At 41.7% G+C, this 24516-nt stretch overlaps 1 protein-coding gene across 1 annotated transcript in view; it reads left to right on the forward strand.

Annotated features, from left to right (window-relative positions):
- The first annotated feature begins 5369 nt into the window (after window positions 1-5369).
- Window positions 5370-24516, forward strand: part of LOC142488291 (uncharacterized) — a 29844-nt gene continuing 10697 nt past the window's right edge. Inside the window, exon 1 of the mRNA XM_075588662.1 lies at window positions 5370-5571. Within this exon, the coding sequence (XP_075444777.1) occupies window positions 5370-5571 (202 nt within the window). The remainder of the gene's footprint in view (window positions 5572-24516) is intronic.

A 24516-nucleotide genomic window follows, 5' to 3' on the forward strand; every position in this document is an offset into this window, starting at 1 on the left:
GTCTAAGGAGACTGTTTCTGTCCATCTTCCACACATCATCAAGCAGTCTGTCTAAGTCAGATTTTTTATACCCTCTCTGTAGAAAACGAACATATAACTCATGTGATTTCACTTTAAACTCTTCATCATTTGAACAATTGCGGCGGGTTCTGATGAATTGACTCTTTGGTATCCCCATGAACGTGGCTTGAGGGTGACAACTACTTGGTCTTAAAAACGTGTTCCGTGAGTTCGGCTTTCGATATAGTGTAGTCTGAATGGAAAGTGCAGTGTCAACATATAAACATAAATCTAAGTAATAAATGTGCTGATGGTGATAGGAAAAAGTGAAAGAGAGATTAAACTCATTATCATTAAGTGCAGAAATAAACTCCAGAAGTGTAGTGATGTCTCCTTCCCAAATGAACAGGAGATCATCAATGTAGCGTCTATAAAATATAATGTGCTCCCTGAATCTGTTCTTATCTCCAAAGACGTGGAACGACTCCCACCACCCCATAAAGAGGTTGGCGTATGATGGGGCAAAGCTCGTGCCAATAGCCGTTCCACGTCTCTGGAGGTAATGAACCCCATCAAAAAGAAAAAAATTGTGAGTGAGAAGGAAGTGAATAGCATCTAGGAGGAAAGTGACTTGTGCTGGTGCTAGATCAGATTGATTGAGAAAGTGACGTGCTGCTGTCAAGCCATGTTCATGGGAAATGATGGTATACAATGACGTTACGTCTAACGTTACCCACACCATATTATGGTTCCATACAATTTGGTCAAGAGTGGTTAATAAATCACTGCTGTCACGAATGTATGAAGGCAATTGTTGAACAAGGGGCTGTAGGAAAAAATCCACGTACCGTGAAACACCATCTCCCAAAGAATCAATGCTGGAGACAATTGGTCTCCCAGGAGGGGACACCAATGTCTTATGAATCTTCGGGAGATGGTGAAACACGGCGTGGTGGGCATGGGATTGAACAGGTAATCAATATCATTTTCATTTAATACTTTTAACATAGAGCCTACATCTAGTAGATATTTGAGATCCCTTTGAAATTTGGGGGTGGGGTCAGAGGGTAGTGCAGCATAGGAAGTCAGATCCCCAAGTTGGCGCAGGGCCTCCCTGAGATAATCATCCCTATGCTGCACCACCACCGCCCCCCCTTTATCGGCTTTTTTTATTACCAACTGTTTATTGGTTTGTAAGTCCTTCAGTGCCTGTCTTTCATTTACCGATAAGTTATCACCTTGTTTGACACTATGTTTAGTGGTGAATGAGAAACCTTTGTGTAGGAGTCTTAGGTCTCTTTCTACTAGGGACTCAAATGTAGATAGAAATTTACCTTTAGCAAATGTGGGGAGAAATACTGATTTTCTCCTCAAACCTGTTTTATAGCTCCCCAAGAAATTCTCAGGGTTGAATACAGGGTCTTGAAATCCCTGAATCTCTTCCATGTCCTGGATCAGACACTGTTCCCTAAATGAATTGATATTGATATCATTATTAACATAGGAAGAAAAACAATCAGTATCGGATATTGCACCAATATTATCATTATCCTGATTATTTCTATCATGATAGAATTTTTTAAGGGTACACTTCCTAATAAATTTATTCAAGTCTACCACAGTATGAAATAGGTTGAAATCAGTGTCAGGAACATATCCCAGACCCTTGTTGAGTAGTGATAGTTCGTCATCTGAGAGTACTACATTGGAGATATTTATCACCCCACACTCTTGGTTTAAAAGTTTTTCTTTCTCTTTGTTGGAGCTCCTTTTTGATTTTGTTGTTTTTGCCCCCCGCCTCGTCCTTTTGGGTTTTTTGACGCCTCAGAAGGTCTAGAGGACTCAGAGGAATGTCCTTGTTGGGGTTTTTGTTCCGATTCTCTTTCCTTATATTTCCTCTCCCAGAAGGGGCGTTGTTCTTTGGGGGCATCCACATCTGATTGGGAATGATCTTCCTCATGTGTGGTGAAGAAAGAAACTGTGTGTGCCATATTATCAGTGTCCGCTGTGTCAGAGTCTCCACTATATGCAGTATTAGAATAACCTCTTGGCTTCAGAATAGATTTTCTGGATTGATTGGATTTACTATCTGGTGTTGAATGATAGGGACGTGCATCTTTAGAATTGCGTTTATTGGGTGTTGTCCTCTCCCATGAGTTAACTTGATGCCTTTCATAATCTAACTTGTCCCTCTCAAATTTTTGTTGTTTTTTTATCCATAATGGTTTTTTTCTAAATCTTTAATACTTTTTTTTCCAGATTTTTGTCTAATTCTCTGAAACCATCCATTCTACAAAATTTGGCCAAGTATGTTTGTAAGTCCTTAATTTCTTTTTCAAGAACCATCTTTTCTTTAGTTTTTATTTTCACAATTAGTTCCATCAATTTGAACGAGCAGTCATTTAAAATGCTTTTCCAATCATTTTCAAATTGTGGGCTTACAAACCCAAATGTCGGGGATTTTTTCACTCTTAAGCCTCTTGGAATCCTCTTAACAAGCAAATAGTTTTCCAGTGAGATGAGGTCCCACCAAATTCTGGTATCATTAGTCATAAGTTTATCGAGTTTCTGGAAGTGATCTTCCAGATCTGTTATATCCTCACAGTCCAAAATTGTTTGGCTTTCAAAGACTTTTTTGGCTTTTCTAAGCCTATGTGTATTGTCAAAGTACCCAGAAATATAATTGGTGGGATCTTCAGGATCAACATGTTCAATTTCTTCAGTGTCCATAGTTACAGCAAAAATGGAAAAAGCTTTGAATTGATGTATATTCCAAAAAATGATGTTATATACAATTCATATACATTGATATATAAGTTCCATTAAACTCGTGTAACTCCCCTTCTAACATGCATAGAATAGGGGGAAAAATGCTTGCACCACCACTAGTGCAGTAACCAATGATAAAATGACCTGTAAAGAGTGCGTCCCTCAGAGTAATAGAAATCAGTCCAATGAGCAATCACTGTGAGATTAGCATAGAACAGGATAATTGTGATGCATCAGAATTGGTCAAAATTCCTCCATGACATGTATAAATAATACTGGATAACATTAGAAAGTCCATGAGTAATATGGCAATTTATCAGGTAAGGGCTAGGAGTCTAGTGGGGTCCACTTGACCTCCACAACTGAAGCCCCATAACAGCCCCCCCTAGTAACCAATAAGAAATAAACAGAGGCACCGGTAACCATATGAATATATGTGGGGGCACTATGGCCCTTTACCTTAGTGCTTGCAGGACTTCTAGATATCCAGGGCGTGCAGTTCATCCAGGTGAGTAGCCAGCAAGAGGAGAGGTGAAGATGTGTAGCACTGCCGCAGTTTCCAACTCCCAGTGAGACCGGAAAAAATGATAAGGTAAGCACTCAATTGAGCAACAGGTCAGGTTTTATTGCAGGGTGGTGCAGCAAAATGGACAGCAGAGCAACCCGAACGCACCTACGCGTTTCGTGCACTAGGCACTTTATCAAGGTGACAAACACATGTATTACTGCATAATTTATACTCACCTGTACTGTGCCTCGCACTACCGGGTGTGACGTCATCGTCCCGCGTCGCAAAGGGTCGCGGTGACGCGGCGTGCACAGCCATTGGCTCGGTCAGTCAGGTGGTATGCTAACACTTTCTGACTGTCTTTTTTTCTATTTTTTCTAAAACAAACTTTATTAGCAACAACATGAATAGACACTAAAATAAAAAAACAGATTTAAAAACACATTTGAATACTGTGATAGCAGTAGATCAGCACAAGCGAAGCCAATAAATGCTTAAAACATTAAGGGGCACATTTAAACAGTTGTAGATATATAGTTAAATACTATGATAAGCCCCATCTACATTGCGTATCTGGCATATGCTTGTGCAGGTAATACTTGGTAATTCGTGAGGTGAACATGATCATCAGTCAGTACAATAAATGGGAACAGTTACTATATGATAGTATACTACTGTAGATGTAATTTGTAGAATAGTAATATTGAAGCCCCCTATATAGATGACTGTTTGTAAGTTGATCCTAATCTCATTTGTGAATGATATGCTATCATTTATATGTATGATCAGATATAAACGTCATACATCAAATGATAAAATGGTCCATAATCTACTGGCATTGTGGTTACAGGAGCATGAACAAGGATTGGGAAGGCAGATGAAAATAAAATAACCTGGAAAAATAATAATAATAATTATTAATGATTATTAATAACACGATGAAGCAATAAAGTCTATATTTGTCCATGTAAGAGTATATTACTGAATAATAATAATTGTAAGTATAAGAAGGAAAAATATTATACAATTTAATGTGGACAAAATAGCAAAAAAGGTGTCTGATTGAATATTAAATTATAAAAAATGTCTTATATCCCAATCAATGTTCATGCCAAAGGGTTCCCTAGTTCTCAGAGTAAAAATCCAGTAGGATTCTCGTCTATCTAACATCTTTACCCTATCTCCACCTCTGGGGGAAACAGGAATATGTTCAATACCTTGAACCGTACATGAATTGGCATTACCATATGGACAATTTGAGAAATGTTTTGGTACAGGGTGATTTAGATCTTTATTCCTAATCAGTCGGAGGTGTTCTAGGACTCTGATCTTTAATTTTCTCGTGGTCCTCCCAACGTATTGACGTCCACAACCACATTTCAGTAAATACACTATGTGTGTGGAATTGCAATTAATAAAACATGGGACGTTATATGTCATTCTCGTGACTGTAGATGTAAACGTTTTACTCTGATTCATGGAAACACATGCTTTGCAATTGGTACATGTAAACATTCCTTTTGGTAATGGAGATTTGTTCTCATCTGCTGTGGTAAATAGACTTGGGGAGCTATAAAACAGGTTTGAGGAGAAAATCAGTATTTTTCCCCAGTGGAAGTGCTCTTTGCTGGGTGATAATGGTGAAAGACAGGGTTGCAGACCTGTCTAAGACATGCAAATGAATATACAGGAATATTTACAGTTGCTTTATGCTTTACTGTGGAGGGTTTTAGTCACTTTTTTTACCCACCATAACCTTAATAGTGGTGGTGATTACCTACTCTTATCTCATTTGAGCAAATGTCAGCAAGCCAACCTCACACTGATGATACCCATCAAGGTTGAAACAGCTGTGTAGCTGAGACTGTGTCCCCTTGGCCTTGAGTCATCGTCCCTTCAGGAACTAAAGAATCCTGCTGCTTTTGGGGGGGCACGCCATCTCGAGCTAAGAGGAGCGGTTCTGAGTGAGCAGATGCGGAAGTGAGGGGCCGGCGCCTTTGCCTGGTGGGATCGCCCGAAAGGGCTTAACCCACCTGCTGCAATTAGGGTGCCGCACCTGAGCTTATTCAAGGCAGACGATGGCTTTCGGTGGATGAGGAATACAGTCCGGTTCCTGGTCGAGGAAGCCGAGAGAGACCGCGTGAGACTGCAACATTTGGTGGAGAAAGTCCTTGGAGAGATGCTGGAGCTGGACGAAATGAAGGTGTACTGCCTCCAAGACTTCCCGAGGCAGGGCATTTATGACCTGACCCTGAATACAGATGCAGATTGCTGGAACATCTATGAAATGTGCCGTGAGAGGAAAGAGGATCCAAGGCTGTTGGGAATCAGTGTGGCCCGAGATTTATGCTGGAGGACAAGCCGCTTATTGTACATATGTATAACCGTTTTGTACAGAAGGAAGACATTGTGTGTTTCCTGAGGAGATATTGTTCTCGGGTAAGGGGAGGAGAAATGTTAAGAAACGCTTATGGTTTTTTTAACGGAAAACTGCGTTTTTGGGTGCATTTTAAGCCTGACCCAGAACGAGGAGCAGGAGTAATGCAACCGCCTGCAAGTTTTGCCATTGGTGGGGAAAGGGGCTTCTTAAAATACCCTGGCCAGCCTGTTTATTGCAGGAATTGTCACAAATATGGACATACCAAGGAGGAGTGTGACAAAGTTGGGACTGTATGCCGCAATTGCGGAGAAGAAGGACACACAGCAATGGCTTGTCGAGTCCCAAAAAAGTGCGACTTGTGTGGGGAACGTGGACATTTTGCACGGCAGTGCAAAAAAAGAAAATCTTACGCCCAAGCGGCAAGGGGTAGTGAGCCTGGAGATACCGCAGAGTTTGTTGGACTGATCTTTGGGAAGGGACAGACGGAAGAGGGAAGGATGGACTTACAGGAGGTGGGGATCTCAGAAGTGGAGGAAACCCCTGAGTTTGTACAAGGAGAAACTTCAGGAGAAGAAATTGAAGAAACTTTGGCGGGTTCTATAAGTGATATCTTGGAGAAAAAAGAGGAAGATCTCTTCCTGGACTCCATGGCCCAGAAACTGGAGGTGGGGGGAGGGGAGGAGACGGGAGCAGTCCATCAGAAAGATGCGGGGGAGGGGGAAATACGGTCATTGAGTGTGGTGGAACCTAGCTGGGCGGAAAGTATGGAGTTTCAAGATGCACAGAGGGGGAGGGAAGGTCCCCAAGATGTCATTGAGGAGGAAATGGAAATAGGAGGGAAAAAAGCTCAAAAGCGTAAAAATCTGCAAGGGATAGAAACAAAGGAAGATAAGGATAGCCAGAGTAAAGTGGAGCCTAGAGAGGAAGGTGTAGAGGGTAAAGTTGTAAAAGTATCAGGGAAAGTAACCCTAAAAGAGAAGATGGAACATTTTGAGGACGCAGTGGGAGATGTTCTATTTTGGGTTGGTATTTTTCGGAAGCAGCATGGGGGGAGTAGTGAGGAACAGATAATAGAAAGATTAGAAAAAATGATGCACCAAAGATAACAGCTGACAAAAGAGCAATATGAAGAACTAAAAAAGGAGCATGTGCAGTGGGTTAAAATAAAAGAGGCTAGGGGAGAGGTGAGGGAGAAGGAGAGAAGTGAGAGCAATCGCTCGTCCTCACAAAGTCAGATAAACGTGGAGGGAACAAAAAAACAGAGAAGTGTAAGTGGAGTAAGTGGGAATGAAAGTGAAGAAAAGTCAGGCCAAAAAGGGATTGCTCAGGCAAAAGAGGCACATTCAGCGGGAGATAGAAAGGGGAATGTGGTTGAAATAGATACAGAAAAGAGGGAGAAAGTAAGCAGAAGTGAGAGTGAAGGAGAAGTAGGGAAGAGGACAGTTGTTGGTAAGAAAGAACCAAAGAAAAAGGAGGACTCAGGGGGGGAGGTGAAAGCATCTGAACATAAGGTAATGGGGGAAAGTAGGAGTGAGAGTGGAAGTGGAGAGAATAGGGAAAGTAAAGGGTGTCAGGGACAGAGAGTAAGAGCAGTGGAAACAGAGCATATGAGGGAAGTATAGGGAAGGACTTGGTTTCGCTACATTAGAGAAATTTTATGAATTTATAAAGGGCATCGCACAGAGCAATGCAAAGGCACGGGATATGTTAGAGCAAGTAGAAAGAATCTTTAAAGACAGGGAAATACAGAAAGTATAAAATGTAATGTTTCAGGTGGTTGTTTTTGTGTTTCCTTTTGAAAGTCACTTAGTATGAAATGGAAAAAAAAATTGCCGTTGTGTTGGTTTTTTGTCTTGGCAATATAAGAAATGTGTAGTGATGGTTTTTTGTTTGTTACCTTTTGTAAAGGGATACTTACTGGTTGTTAATAAAATTAAAAAAAAAAATCAAGTGTCACACAGATGCCGTCAGCCTCAGACAGGAGCAGGATTGCTGAGTTTCACTAGACTGCCTGTGGTTTGCATTTTTGCCTCACATCATTTATCCTGCTCCTTCTGACTTTGCTATATACTCACCAATTTGGTTGTTCACTAATACCCTATTGAACTGTTTGTGTGGGGGTTATTCAGTCTCTTTGTGGGACTTGACGTTTTTATTGTGGGTCTGGGGGACAGGGAAGTACCCCGCTCTTCCATTGGAGAGAGGGGGAATGGGCCTGATGAAGGGGTGTTCCCCGAAATGTTACGTTGCCCCCCTGCTGCTTCCCCATTGTTTGTACCCACCTATGTGTTGTCTTGACCCTACTGTGTTTGTACCTTATTCACTGCCCTCTCCCCCCTCCATTATTCCCTTTGTTTTTGCCTGTTTTATTATTGCATGTTATCAATTTTTGATGTAGTGGGTGTGGTTCTTATACTGGTGGTTTGTGTTACATATTAAATGTTTTTCATTTTTTCTATTATCTAAAGACAGTGTGTGCTGGGCTTTGTGTTATTTATAACATAAAATAATAAACGAAGCTTGTCTTTTAGTTGTAATCCATTCTGTCACCGTCTTCATCTGTGTTCTTCCGTCTTCCGGCTTCTTCTGGGGGGCTTCTTACCGTCTTCTTACCGTCTGCTGCCACGCCCTCTTCTTCCTTCCGGAGGTCCATGTGACAGGCTTTAAATGACGTCACATCCGTTCTCCCTGACAAAGATGAGATATTAGGGGGTCTGGCATAACAACATAACAGCATTTAGGATGAAGCCATTTTGTGTGAATATTTCAATCCGCCATCTTGTCTTGTCTCTGTGAGTCTTAATTTCAGTGTTACATTTCTGTATAAACAAATGTGTGAAACAGGAATGGAATGTTATCGCTCTTAGCTGAATTTATTGACCCTTCCTCATCCAATCAGCTTCAAATTGAAAGTGTAAACAGGCTAAAGGTTATGAGAACCCATGAGATAAAATTAGATTCTCGCAGTGAAACTAGTTCTCACACAAATGCCAGGTGGTAGGATAGGCACATCCCATTTAACCCCAGAATGGTTTCTAGCTGACAGGCAGTTATACAATATTATTATGTATTACAAAATGACATCAGCTTTAGTATTGTTATGTATTACAAAATGAGGTAATGTTTAGTGACGTGCAAGCCCCCCCCATAAAGGGGTGGAGCTTTAGGATTTAGGGTATAAATATATGGCATACCATGTTTATTGTTTAGAGAGCTTTTGTTTTGAAGCTGCCTCCGTTGTGCACTTGACTTGAATAAATTCACGTGTTATTCTGTTTTCAAAATAACCTCAGACTGTATTTCTTATTTATGTTTTTCTCATCCCCAAAGCCTCTGTCACATGGTCTACTAGAGCCAATCAGAGTAGGTATGTAGTTCTCACGCTCTGATTGGCTACCGTACCATGTGAGGCCAGCCATCTTTCTTTTCATGTCGTCATCTTAAAGGCAATTGAAGCACAGCCATTCTGATTGGCTGGCGTCATTGCCTTTAAATGACGTCATCAAAATTAATTTTTCCCCCAAAAATCACATGCTTTTCACGGCCCAATCAGGGCCGTGGGAACCATATGACGACAATGTGACGTCATAGGCCTATAAAAGCCTATGTCGTCTCATTTTGAAGGCAGACGCCGAGGAGGACGGAATTCCGGAAGAAAGAAGAGGGTAAGAAGACCCCCAGAAGACCCCCGAAGAAGCCGGAAGACGGAAGAACACAGATGAAGACGGTGACGGAATGGATTACAAATAAAAGACAAGCTTTGTTTATTATTTTAGGTTTTTTATTTTATGGGTTCCTGTTGCTGTGCGTGGATTTGTTTGAGAGCTTGTTGTTCAACGGGAGTCGGAGAGTGGGGCAGCTAATGGTAAGTTAACAAAAGAAATGTATTTTTTTTTTAACTTTAACTGTTTTTTTGTAATTTTTTGTATGTGATACAATTTTTTTCCATTCTCATTTCTTGCCACTGTATGTTTGTATGTGTCTATCGATATATACATACAGAGTAAGAAATTATTTGGTTGGGAATGCTTGTTTTGCACTATGTAAATGTATTTTGATATGCTGCTATTCTTAAATGTGTGTAATGTTATTATTAATTAGATAGATGTAATTTTTGGTGTTGTATGCTGTACTTTAGGTCAGGGTGAGGCTTGCTTTTTTATAGTGGGTTTTTTTTGGTACTACTATTTTGTCAGATGTTAACTTTGTTGGATAATGGGTTTGTTTAACGATTAAAAGAGTTAATTGTGTAATTGATTTGCAGGGTATTTTAATTGTTTTGGGATTTGATTCATTAATGGTAATTTATTTTGGTTGCCTTGCTTGGTTTAAATAGTATACTTGTTTGGATTTCAGTGTATTTTCTTTTTAATATTTTATTGTTAACATTGATTGGCAGAGTGTACATGGAGCACAGATTTTATGCATCATGTAGACAATGTAAATTCAATGTTTTGATTGGCATTTGATGCTTTTGATTGGCAGATGAGAATGATTTTATTAGGAAATAGGATTTTGTTAGATTGTGGCTGATATGGAGAAGTGGTATTTTTATTTGTGTATGTTTTTGTTAACCCTTAAACATTTCTTTGTATATTGGTTCATCATGTGTGTATATATATATATATATATATATATATATATATATATATATATATATATATATATATATATGTATATATATAATCTATCTACTTATCTATCTATCTATCTATCTATCTATCTATCTATCTATCTATCTACATATATATATATATATATATATATATATACATATATATATATATATATATATATGGGAATAAAAAAAGAAGACAGAGAGTGCACGCCCCATAGTGTAATACTGTACATTTAATATAGGGAAGGGGATGGTGAAGGGATTAAAAACACTCACAAAGTATAAGTGTATAAAAAGCAATTTGTGATAAAAATCACCACCGAGGCAGGCACGTCTCGTAACAGGTTAGCAGTCCAACAGGAGTACTTGAACAAGGCACTCGACAGCGTTCTTCCTCTGAACGATCAGTTTGAAGTCCTCCATGCAGTATGGTATTGGTGTAGGCCTCAATACAGCATCATACACGCTCCGGCCGTAAAGCGTGCATGCAACGTGATGACGTAATGTCGTAATGTACGTCCCTTGTACAGTATTACACTATGGGGCGTGCGCTCTCTGTCTTCTTTTTGTTCCTGTATTGGAATTGGTTCTTCCAATTGAGAGCTGCCGTGGACCCCTGGATTCTTTACATTGTCCTGTTATCACCTATCAGGACTTATTCTAGGGTTTGGACATTTACACTTGGACTATTTATTATTTAATTATATTATGTATGTATATTATTTATATTAGCGTGTATATTTTAGTTTGTTAATATTTTATTTAGTATTAATCACTCATTATAGGATTGTTTGTATTTTGTAATATTGCACTAGCTTAGATCACATTATTTTTCACTGGTTTCACGTGTGACGCTACTTTATTCACTATTTTTCTTGTATATATCTATGTATATAGATATATACAGTGTTTGACAAATCACCCAAAAATCTACTCGCCGAACAAAAAAATCTACTCGCCACCTAGCCCCACCCCTAGCCCCGCCCCCAGGCCAGCTTTTTTAACAAAATAATTAATAAATTCCTAGTAAGAACAACATTAGTTTTTGACCCTATTTTAGTACCCTATTTCCTCGATTGTAAGACGCCATCAATTCTAAGACGCACCCTTGATTTAATAAAACAAATTGGGGAGGAAAAATCTCACTGTATTAAATGTGCGGTGAGGAAAGAGAATGGGGGAGGAAGAGAATGGGGGGGGAAGAGAATGGGGGGGAAGAGAATGGGGGGGAAGAGAATGGGGGGGGAAGAGAATGGGGGGGAAGAGAATGGGGGGGAAGAGAATGGGCGGGGGGAAGAGAATGGGGGGGAAAGAGAATGGGGGGGAAAGAGAATGGGGGGGAGATAATGGGGGGGGAGATAATGGGGGGGGAAGAAAATGGGGGGGGGGGAACACATAGACCAGAGAGAGAAAGAGACAGATATGGCAGGGGCAGTGGCAGTGTGGGGGGGATTTTAGCCAGTTACATTTAGTGCCCCCTTTTTATGATGTTACCAAGTACCTTTTTATTCCTGTACTCATTGCTTTCCTTAAAGTAAAAAGAACATGTTCTAACAATCTCCTCTCTAGCTTTTGATAGCAGAGAGATAGACACACACACACAGAGACACATACACACACACTCAGACAGAGAGAGACACACAGAGTGACACACAGACAGAGAGAAAGAGAGAGAGACATACAGAGACACACACAGACAGAGACACACACACACACAGACATAGAGTGACAAACACATACACACACACAGAGACAAACAGAGTGACACACAGACAGAGAGAAAGAGAGAGAGACATACAGAGACACACACAGACAGAGACACACACACACACACAGACATAGAGTGACAAACACATACACACACACAGAGACAAACACATACAGAAAAACATCCAGAGACACACAGAGAGACACAGCTACCTCTGCACTTCCTGCATTTCACAAGGGGATTCAGGGCAATGTTGATGTGCCCTGGCAGGCATTTCCGATCTCTGTGCACCTCATGGGAAGGGAAGGGGAGGGGGGGAATGGGGGGAGAGGGGAGGGGGGAGGGTGATCGCAGCCATGTGCTTTTCATGCACATTGTGAATATCCCGTCCGGCATCTGCAGCAGCGCCCCCTAGCTGATTTTTTTTTAATACATCGATTCTAGAACGCAGACCTATTTTAGCAATGTGAAAATAGGAAAAAAAGTGCGTCCTAGAATCGAGGAAATACGGTAAGTTTATTTATTGTAGTACATTATACTACAATTAGTCCTTGTTACACGTGTATGTGAGAGAGAGAGAGAGAGAGAGAGAGAGAGAATTGGGCGTCTCTTCTGTTCAGGATTTGACACCATCATATCTTCAGTCCCCTCTTTAGTTCATTAATGAACACATGGTAGAGTAGAGGAGTAAACCTCAAAGCCCGCCGCTACTAGCCCAAAAAGACAACGTGCATCACGCGGAGCCATATGAATAACCCATAAGATACCGGAGACTGCACCTATGATACAGGGAAAACTGACACTGTAATAAAGTAAGCCGTGACTCTTACTATGACAGAGGATATGACAGAAGTTACGAGAGGTACGATGAATATGATTACCGATAGAGAAGACGGTCCCCTTCACCATACTACAGCAGCTACAGGTCTAGATCGAGGTCGCGTTCATACAAGTCCAAGACGCTATTAAGGCTTTCAAGATGCAGACATTTTAAAACCTGAAAGCTCTTTCGACCCTTCCTTTTTAAGAACTTGGTTCACCTAGAATCTGTTTGCAGTTTTTGTTTATGTACTGTTCTCTGTTCTGTGAAATTCTAAACAGTGGTATTGCTGTAGCTATATGTAGCTAAACATCATAAGCAGATACAAATGAAAAATACAAATTGGTGGTTAATATCCAGTGAATTTTCTTTCCAAACTTTTTTTTTTTAATCCTGATTATCAGGAACATCCGATTGCACTTTTTTTTTGTCTGTGTTTGTGTATGCATTTATACAGATCGCTGGGTAAACCTGATGTGTCAATCCTTCTGTCAAGAGGTGACCCTATTCCTTTTGCAAATGTGCAACGTATTTAATGAACAGTCTTCATTGCAAGGGAACTATTTTTTTGTGATAGTAACTGCGCGTATAATAAAACTATAATAAAACTATAAAAAAAAAAAAAAAAGAGAAACCTCTAACACGTTTCTCGCCAGGGGTGCTTTATCATTAACGAACTAATTACATATGATAAGAGATCTGTGGGTCTCATGAGCATCTGCAATTAAACTGCTAGTGGTCCCCACCAAACCCTTCAACTTACAATATAAATACAGTAATATGAAAAACATTAGTAACATAGCCATAAATAATACAATAATTGGGTGTAACATAAAATGTAATATACCAGCTCCTAATCCTTTCGGTGGCCTCTTTTGAAATAATGACGTCCGCCAAGATATATTTTCTGTATCGTATTCCTTTCTTATATGTAACAATTCTTCGGTGTTGTGTTCCAGAACTACCCCTGACTGTCCTAGTTCTTTATTTCCCTTGTCAATCACTTCATTAAGATTGTAGGCCTCTGTTAACTATTGGTACAGTTCTTTCCCAAACCCTAAATGTGCCACCCAACCCTGGGGTTTATAATACTCAAGATTGTGTGTACTATTCTGTATTATTGGAGCCTGGATAATACCATAACTTCCCTTCATCAGGATTTTTCGTTCATTGTACACCACAAACCCTTATCGATCCACTTTATCACAGAACAATCATATGTATGGATTCCCTGTGGTCCTTATCCTTCCTGATTCCAACAAAACTTTCTAGCTCCTACAGTAAATACCACATAGGATTTAACGGAGGGTTAGTAACCTTGACTGCACATTTATCTTTCTGCCAACACTATGATATGTTTCTGTGTGTAGTGATTCCCATTGCACAAAGGTAGTCTCCATCTATCTTTTCACAATTATCAGTGTCTACTTCGTAATATACTGTACAGGTGTTCTACCCATTCCTGGTGTTTTAATATACTGCAGACATTTCCTTCATTCAAGTTTAGTCCATTGGCCCTCCAGAGTTATTCCCATATAAATTATCTTGGAAAAGCATAATCACTTCCTGATACAGGATTTAAACTTCCAAAATAACTTGGAAGTTGTGTTTTATTAATTTTCAAAACATAGAAGGGAGGGTGGGGGAAAGGGGATGGGGATACAGAAAATAAAGTTACATCCTCAATGTTCTCCGCGCAGGGAGTGCTCGATCAATTATATATATTTACATACATTTTATAGAATAGGAGTATAATCAGTCTGATTAATAGGGATCTCTGAATTCACAGTCTAAATAAGATTTGGGGTTTGCCATACATAGGTTGCCCAGGGGTCCCAAGTTGTCAGGAAGCTGTTATGTCTATCGTGGAGTAAACTAGTGAGTCTCTCCATGGTCATAACAAGATTCATTTTTTGGATTACAGTGGTGATTTGTGGGGAGTCATAGTTACATAGTTACATACTGTAGTAGATGAGGTTGAAAAAAGACATAGGTCCATCAAGTTCAACCTATGCTATATTTAGACAACAGATACTTTATCCTATATCTATACTTACTTATTGATCCAGAGGAAGGCAAACAAAAAACCCCATTAAGGGGAAAAATTCATTCCTTCCTGACTCCAAGAATTGGCAATCGGATTAATCCCTGGATCAACATCTTTCCCATGTATACTTATTTGGTATATCCCTGTATACCTTTCCCATCTAAAAATATGTCCTTTTTTGAACAAATCTATTGTATCTGCCATCTCAGTCTCCATGGGTAATGAATTCCACATTTTAACTGCCCTTACTGTAAAGAACCCTTTCCTTTGTTGCTGGTGAGATTTCCTTTCCTCCAAATTTAAGGGATGACCCGAGTCCTTAGTACTGCTAGTGGGATGAATAGTTCTTTTGAAAGCTCCTTATATTGTCCCCGATAATTTGTATATAGTTATCATATCCCCTCTTAGATGCCTCTTTTCTAATGTAAATAAATCTAATTTAGCTAGCCTCTCCTCATAAGTTAGATTGTCCATCCCCTTTATTAATTTGATGACTCTTCTCTGCACTCTCTCTAGTTCCATAATGTCTTTTCTTAGGATTGGTGCCCAAAATTGTACTCCATATTCAAGGTGTGGTCTTACTAATGCTTTGTAAAGGGGCATAATTATGTTTACTTCCATTCCATCCATTGCCCGTTTGATGCAAGATAAGATCTTGTTTGCCTTTGCAGCTGCTGCATGACATTGGGCACTATTGATAAGCCTGCAGTCTACAAGCACTCCTAAATCCTTCTCCATCAAGGATTCCCCCAATATATCTATATTTAATTTGTAAGTCGCCTTTTTATTCTTGCATCCCAAATGCATAACCTTACTGTACATTTATCTGTATTAAACCTCATTTGCCATTTACCTGCCCACATTTCCAGTCTCTCCAAGTCCTTCTGAAGAGAAATTACATCCTGCTCTGATTCTATTACCTTACACAATTTAGTATCATCAGCAAAGATGGAGACTTTGCTCTCGATCCCAACCTCAAGGTCATTAATAAACAAGTTAAAAAGCAGGGGTCCCAGTACGGATCCCTGAGGTACTCCACTCACGACTTTAGCCCAACCTGAAAAAGTTCCATTTATGACAACCCTCTGTTGTCTGTCCTTTAACCAGTTTTCAATCCAGGTGCATATATTATTACTGAGTCCAATTTTCTTTATTTTGTACACCAACCTCTTATGTGAAACTGTATCAAAAGCCTTGGCAAAATCTAAGTAGACCACATCAACTGCATTGCCCTGGTCTACATTCCTACTTACCTCCTCAAAGAAACAAATAAGGTTAGTTTGTCAAAGATCTATCCTTCATAGATCCATGCTGACTATTACTAATAATTTTGTTTTCCATTAGGTATTCCTGAATATTATCCCGTATTAAACCTTCAAGTAGTTTCCCTACTATTGAAGTCAGGCTTACAGGTCTGTAATTTTCTGGTTGTGATCTAACTCCCTTTTTAAATATAGGCACCACATCTGCTTTACGCCTTTTGTGGTACTGAGCCTGTGGAAATGGAGTCCTTGAATATTAAATATAATGGTTTGGCTATTACTGAGCTTAACTCCTTGAGAACTCTTGGATGTATGCCATCGGGGCCAGGTGCCTTATTTACTTTAATTTTTTCAAGTCGCTTATGAACTTCTTCCTCAGTTAACCAATTGCTCATTAATATGGACTTTGTGACTTCCTCCTGCGGCACTACTATTGAACTTGATTCTTCCCTGGTAAACACAGAGGCAAAGAATTTGTTTAATACCTCAGCTTTTTCCTTATCTCCAATAATAATCTGCCAACCCATCTCACACTGAAAGGGTCCTATATTTTCTTTTCTCATTTTTTTATTATTAAGGTATTTAAAGAACTTTTTAGGGTTGACCTTACTTTCTATTGCAATCCTTTTTTCATTATCCATTTTTGCTAATTTGATTGCCCTTTTGCAATTTTTGTTACATTCCTCTTAATTCTGATACGATGTCTCCATCCCTTCTGACATCAATAATCTAAATGCCTTCCTCTTCTTGTCCATTTCCTCCCCTACCTGTTTATTTAGCCATATTGGTTTTGACTTATTTCTTTTATGCTTATTAACCAATTGTATACACTGATAAGTGTGCTTTTCTAACAATGTTTTAAAGACTGCCCATTTAATTTCATCATTTTTCCCTGCAAAAACATCATCCCATTGTATTACTGTACTACTAGATTAGACCTCAGTTTATTAAAATCTGCCTTTCTAAAGTTTAAGGTCTTTGTTGAACCTAAGAAATCTATTTTTTGATAATTTATTTCAAATGAGACCATGCTATGATCACTGTTACCTAAATGTTCCAGGACTTGAATATTTGTTATTACTTCTACATTGTTTGATATGACCAAATCCAGTATTGCCCCTCTCCTGGTTGGTTCCTCAATAATTTGGGTCATATAATTGTCTTTAAGCACCCCCAAAAACCTGTTTCCTTTTGTTGTAACGCTAATCTCATTGCCCCAGTCTATGTCTGGATAATTAAAATCCCCATTATGCAAAAATGACCCAGTTTTGATGCCTTTTTCATTTGTAAAAGTATTTTAGCTTCCTCAGTCTCACAGATATTTGGTGGTATATTCACACAAACATACTTTTACCTCCACTGCTAATTTCTATCCACAAAGTCTCTACATTTTCATCATTCCCTTCATAAACATCATCCCTTATAATATGTTTTAGATCCGGTTTAACATATAAATATACTCCACCTCCCCTTCTATTTGTTCAATCCTTCCGAATAAGGGAATAACCCTCTAAAATTAACTGTCCAGTCATGAGTTTCATCCCACCATGTTTCAGTAATGCCTATGATATCATACTGCTCCCTTGCAGCTATTAATTCAAGCTCCCCCATTTTATCTGTCAGGCTTCTTGCATTAGCAAGCATGCATTTCAGGTTTTTTTCAGCCTGTACTATTATCTTATCTGCTCCTTCCTTTCTGCTCCCACTTGGTTTAGTCTTTAGAAGTTTTCTAGTATTATCTGTATTTACTATGGGTGTCTCACTGCTTGTCAAACTCGCACTTGCCCCCATTCTACCTCCATACCACCTTGTATCCTCCTCTATTCCATTTAGTTCATTATCTGTTTCGATCTCCTCCCCCCTCCATCCTAGTTCATAATCTCCTCCAACCTTTTTAGCATTCTCCCCCCTAGCACAGAAGATCCGTCTTCAATGAGGTGCAATCCGTCCCTAGAATATAGATGGCACCTCTCAAAAAAGGAGACCTAGTGCTCTAAAAACCCAAACCCCTCCTTCCTGCACCACTTTCTTAGCCATGCATTAACCTCCCTGATCTCTGACTGTCTCCCTGCGGTAGCGCATGGCACTGGTAGTATTTCAGAAAATACTACCTTTAAGGTCCTTGCCTTAAGCTTTTGGCCTAGATCCATGTAATCATTTTTTAGGACCGTCCATCTTTCTCTAACTTTGTAATTGGTGCCAACGTGTACAAAGACCGTCGGGTCAATCCCAGCCCCCCCAACAATCTGTCTACCCATTCCGCAATGTGCTGAACCCGAGCACCCGGGAGATAACAAACTGTTCGGTTCATGCGATCACGGCAACAGATTTCCCTATCTACCTTCCTAATAATGGAGTCCCCTACCACCACAATCTTTCTTTGTATCTGAGCAACTAGTGCAAAAACAAAAAGAGAGACAGCGCAAAAAAACACATTGTGTAGTGTATAAACAATATTGTATTAGTAATCAGGTAAGTATCGCACGTACATCAATTAACTGAAAAATAGGAAAAACATGTTAGGGACATGTTACCACTCTGTGCTCTGCAATCGTGGATGTTTGTAGTGGGTCACCAGGATCAGCTCTCCTCCCGCAAGCTCCGTAGAACCAAATGCAGACCTCTTCTTATTCCATCTAGGACCTCTGGTAGCAGGGTGTAAACGCAGTGGATGCCGCCACGAAAGGGGAGACCTCTCCGGTTGTTTACCGCCACAAAAGGGGAAAAAACTCTCTGCCGGTTCCTCGATCCTCGATCACAAGATGCACGCCAGTGACGTCATCAGGCGGCGCCAGTCAGAGACGCGAGTCGCGTCTATATGAGTCACCGTTTGGAAGGTGAAAGTCCCAAATAATGTCCCGAACCACAGAGTGATATATAATAAGGCAAATAGGCAAATACTGAATAAAAACCTCAATGGGTATAAAAAGAATGCGCCCTCATTCAATCCAACGTGTTTCGTGTATCAAACACTTCGTCAGGGAATGGAGATGATGAAAAAGGCGCTTGATATACCCATAGTCCTCTTGTGATTGGCTGTTGGAAAAGTCCAGCCTCTCATATGGGAAGGTATAACATACAATGTAAAAAGCAAACAGCTATAGTTATACAAAAAACATTTACAATATACTGTTATTTATTCAAAATATTACATAAAAACATATAAATTAAGCTAAAAGAAAAAAAGACATATATTAGTCATAAAATAAAAACGGTATAAATTGTCAATAAACTATTTATTAAATAGACTAATGAAAAAAGAAAAAGGGAGATAGAATAATTCAGAGTGAGTATACTTAAAATATTTGGAAGGATGACATGACATGCATATTAAACTTTTAAAATTAATATTAATAATATCAAAGTTAATATAAAGGTCAATATAAAGACCATACATTAAGTTCTTCATTTAACCCCAAAGGGGACAAAGTTTGCATCCTGTAAATCCACAAACTCTCTTGTTTGGAGAGCATCTTATCTCTATCACCGCCGCGTCTCCCAATCGGGACAGTTTGTATACCAATATATTTAAGGAGGCTAGAGTCGCAATTATGTTTATTTTTAAAGTGTCTTGAAACACTATAATGTTCCAAGCCCAATCTGATATTTCTTGCGTGCTTGAGAATCCGAATTTGGAGGTATCTCTTAATGTGTCCAACATATTGGTATCCGCACGGACATTGAAGTAAATAGACTACATGTGTAGATTTACAGGATATACAATCCTTGACCGTAAAACATTCTTTTGTAGTGCTCTACGTACAAAGTGTCTTTTGGAACCTCAAGACCGGTCGGAAGATGTTTTTGTGATTTGATGATCTTCTCAAGATTCTTGAACGCCGCAGCCGCTATGATCCTTTGTTTAGGAAGGATGAACTCGGTGGTCTTTTCCGGTCTCTCTTCAGAAGAGTATTGCCTGGAGAGGGCAGCCGCCTTGACGTTTTTTGTGCCGGGAATATATGACAGAACAAAATTAAATCTGGAGAAAAATAACGACCAGCGGGTTTGGCGAGGACCTAAACGACGGGAATTCTCGATGTACAATAGGTTTTTATGGTCCGTGAGAATCGTGAATGGCTCTTTTGACCCCTCCAGAAGGTGCCTCCATTCTTGAAGAGCCAGCTTGACAGCCAAAAGTTCCCTATTGCCCACGTCATAATTTCTCTCCCCTGGAGAAATTTTTTAGAGAAAAACCCGCAAGGGTGAAGTTTGTCCTGGGGAGAAAATTTCTGAGACAGAACCGCACCAGCCCCACAGTCAGAAGCATCAACTTCTAGGGTGAATGGAAAATTAGTGTTCGGATGTCGAAGGATAGGAGCAGAGACAAAGGCTTGTTTCAGTGTTTTGAAAGCCGTGGCTGGCTCGGGTGACCAAGATGAAGGATCTGCACCTTTTTGGGTCAGTGCCGTGATAGGAGCGATGATGGTGGAAAAGTTCCGAATAAATTTCCGGTAATAGTTGGAAAATCCTAAAAATCGCTGAATAGATTTGAGGGAATTGGGTTGCGGCCAATCCACGACGGCTTTCAGTTTCTCTGGGTCCATGGCCAAGCCTCTGTTGGAGATAATGTACCCAAGAAAGGAAGTGGTAGACTGGTGAAAAAGGCATTTCTCCATCTTAGCAAACAACCGGTTCTCTCGGAGGCGTGAAAGCACAAACTTCGTGTGGATGATATGGTCCTGTAAGTTTTGGGAAAAAATAAGGATGTCATCCAGGTAGACAATCACAAAGCGATTAAGGACATCCCGAAAGATGTCATTGATAAAGTCCTGAAAAACTGCTGGTGCATTGCACAAACCGAAGGGCATCACTAGGTATTCGTAGTGCCCGCTACGGGTGTTGCAGGCAGTTTTCCATTCATCGCCCTCTCGGATACGGATGAGGTTGTATGCCCCACGGAGGTCAAGTTTGGTAAAGAGATTGGCCCCCTGAAGTCTGTTGAAGAGTTCGGAGATGAGTGGGAGTGGATAACGATTTTTCACCGTAATATGGTTCAGGCCCCGGTAATCAATACACGGTCTGAGAGTACCATCCTTCCTCTTGACGAAGAAGAATCCGGCCCCCGCGGGAGAGTTGGAATGATGTATAAAGCCCCGCTTTAGGTTCTCACGAATACATTCATCCATGGCTTCCGTCTCGGGCAACGAGAGAGGATAAGATTTGGACTTTGGCAAGGTGTATCCAGGTACCAGGTCAATCGAACAGTCGTAGGAACGATGAGGGGGTGAGCTCAGATTGCGTCTTGCTCAAAACCTCCAAAAATTCTGCGTAAGGGGAAGGTAACTCCCTCTGTGGATTCGATGTGTTAGCTAGTAGATGGGACAGACGTTCCGTAGACAAAGAAGATTCCTCTGACCTTGACCTCCAGTCAATGGGATTAGGGGATACCCAATCGATGCGTGGATTGTGCTTCTGCAACCAGGGCAGACCAAGCGTGACCAGTGTACCCAGGGCATGAATCAAGTCAAAGCCCAGGGTCTCTTTGTAAGAGTGAGAAAAAAGGGTGATAGGTCCGGTCTCCAAGGAGATATATGCCGGAGTGAGTGGCTGATTATGAATCCCGACCAAGGCAACGGGGGACTTCTTCTTGGAAAGTGGTATCTGATTTTGTTCAGAAAAGGTCTGATCCATGAAGTTCCCTCCTGCGCCGGAATCGATAAATGCTGCTGTGGAGGTGCGGAAGGTAGGACCAGAAAGGGAGACGGGAATGGTCGATTTTTTAGGGAGTTCCCTTCTGGATAGGGGACAAGGAGATTTAGCACCCAGGAAGCGCCCCTTTGTACTCACTGGGCTTGGTCGTTTCCCGGAGATGATGGACTGTCACGGGTACGTTGCTCAGATGATCCGCAATGATGGCACGACTCTCCGGTTAAGCGAAATTGTCATAAGGGTGCCCGAGGTTGCTGGACTCCGAGTTGCATCGGCTCTGGGGCTTCCAGCGCAGGCAGCGGGGAGAAGACGGGTCTCGAGGTAGTAGAGAACCTGGAGAAGGGAGCACGGAAAGGCGTAGACCGGGGTTGCTGACGCTGAGCGCGGCGCACCTGAAGACGCTGGTCCATTCGAATGGCCAGGGTGATGAGGTCCTCCAAAAGTCTTGGCCTGGGTTGAGAAGCAAGTTCATCCTTCAGGGAGTCTGATAGGCCTTTCCAGAAGATGGAGACTAAGGCCTCCTGACCCCAACGATTCTCAGCTGCTATGGTCCTGAATTCCAAGGCGTATTGGGCCACAGGCCGACGTCCCTGTGTAAGCTGCAGCAGGGAATCAGAAGCAGTCTCTTGTCGTGCGGGGGTATCGAAGACCTGTCGAAAGTCTCGTCTGAAGGCTGCCTAATCTCGAGTAATATCAGGGCGCAGTTCCCAGATCGGGGAGGCCCATGCCAGTGCAGTACCTGTGAGCAGACTGTACACATAAGCTACCTTTTTCCAGCCAGTAGAATACAGCTGCGGAGCCATCTTGAACTGGATCTCACACTGGTTGAGAAAGCCACGACAAGCGTGGGGATCCCCTGCGTAGGGCTTCGGAGCCGGAATCTTCGGAGCTGAGGATAAAGTGGATGTTGGATCTGACTGCGCCAGCGGTGCAGCCGCAGGTGGTGCCAGTAGAGAAAGGTACTGTACCTGTTGGGAGAGGAGAGCCACTTGATCCGTTAAGGCCTGGATTTGTTGGTACATGGCTGTCATCATAGAGTCCACATCAGTCTTGTCTGCGTCTTGTGGGCTCGACATAATGTTACGCCGGTGCTGCCCGCAGACCAGACCCGTCCCTTCTACTGAGGTGAGGAACGTATATGGGCACGCACCCGCAGCAAAAGGAGCGTGTCCGGAGTGTGGTGATTTAGGCGTTGCCAGGCCAGGTGATGTTAGCTAGCAATACTTGCCGATACTGGAGGAGAAATGCCGTCGTCGTTGCCGTTTTAGCCAAGATCAGGGATTGGAGAATTCCGGAAGGTCGTTGTCCAAGCAGGGGTCGAGAGCCAGAGATAGACGTCCGCCACGCCAAGTCGCAACCTGAGAGAATAAGAGAGAGAATGCCAGAGTAGTAATCCTAGTGGAAACTATGTCGAGCAATGAGTGAGTGGGAGGACCAATAAAGTGCGGCTGACCAATCAGAGGTGGAGGCAGGCCTGGAGGAGTGCGTGGAGCTATCCTGGATAGGTCCACTTGATTGGCAGGCAGGTGAAGACTCTTATTTTGGCAGGAGGTCCTATTAGTCTGCTGGGGGCGTGGTTTCACTGCTAAAGCAGTGAATAAATTATCTTCACCCGGCGCACGCTGTTCACGCTCGCAGCCGGGACACATGGCAGCCACATGGGAGAGGGAAGAGCTAGCAGGAACGAGAGACCGCCGGGGACGGCGGGGAACCCCCAGAGCAGCAGGAGGTAAGTGGCGCCAGCAAGGGGCACGTACTTCGGCAGTGGGGGTTAAAGAAGGTGAGGAGGGGCAGGGCGCGGGCGCCGCGATCCCAGACTCCTCACAGTACCCCTCCCCCCCCCCTCAGGATCGGCCTCAGGACGATCCTTCCATAGTTTTGATGGAAACTTCTTTCAGAAGCGTTTGAGGAGTCCGGGGCATGAATGTCTTTAAGGGGTACCCACGACCTCTCTTCGGGTCCAAAACCCTTCCAATGGACCAAGAAGTGGACCTTACCTCTCGAAAGACGGGAATCTAGTAAAGCCTGGATCTCGTACTCTTCGTTACCCTGTACCATCACAGGGTCTGGTTTAGAAGTGTGGTCCGGAAAGAGGCTACTGGAGATGAAGGGCTTGAGAAGCGAAGTGTGAAATACATTCGGGATTCTCATGCTTTGAGGTAGTTGAAGTCGGAAGGAAACCGGGTTTACCTGCTCTATGATGGAAAAGGGACCCAGAAACCTAGGTGCCAATTTGAGGGAAGGAGTCTTGAGATGGATGTTCTTGGAGGATAGCGAAACCTTGTCCCCGGGTTTGTAGTTGGGTGCCGGACGGCGGTGACGATCAGCCTGGGTTTTAGATGTCAAGGAGGCTTTTTGTAGTGCAGATTGAATTCTGGACCAAGAGTCCTGTAGGAGGGCGATATGCTCGTCCATGGCTGGTACTCCAGAGGAGATTTTAGAAATAGGTAGGCGAGCCGGATGGAATCCGTAGTTGATAAAGAAGGGAGTCTCACGGGTAGACTCGTTCCTGGAGGAACTGAAGGCATGTTCAGCCCAGATAAGTAATTCTGCCCAGTCATCCTGAGAGTTAGAGACGAAGCACCTTAAGTATTTCTCGAGGGATTGATTAACCCTCTCGGTCTGTCCGTTTGATTGAGGGTGCTATCCAGAAGAAAAGAAAGATGAGATGCCCAGTCTCTTGGAAAAATTCCTCCAGAATCTGGAAACGAATTGAGAGCCCCGATCAGATACGATGGATGTGGGAATCCCATGG

This window comes from Ascaphus truei, chromosome 2, assembly GCF_040206685.1.
Source record: "Ascaphus truei isolate aAscTru1 chromosome 2, aAscTru1.hap1, whole genome shotgun sequence".
Classification (NCBI taxonomy): Eukaryota; Metazoa; Chordata; class Amphibia; order Anura; family Ascaphidae; genus Ascaphus; species Ascaphus truei.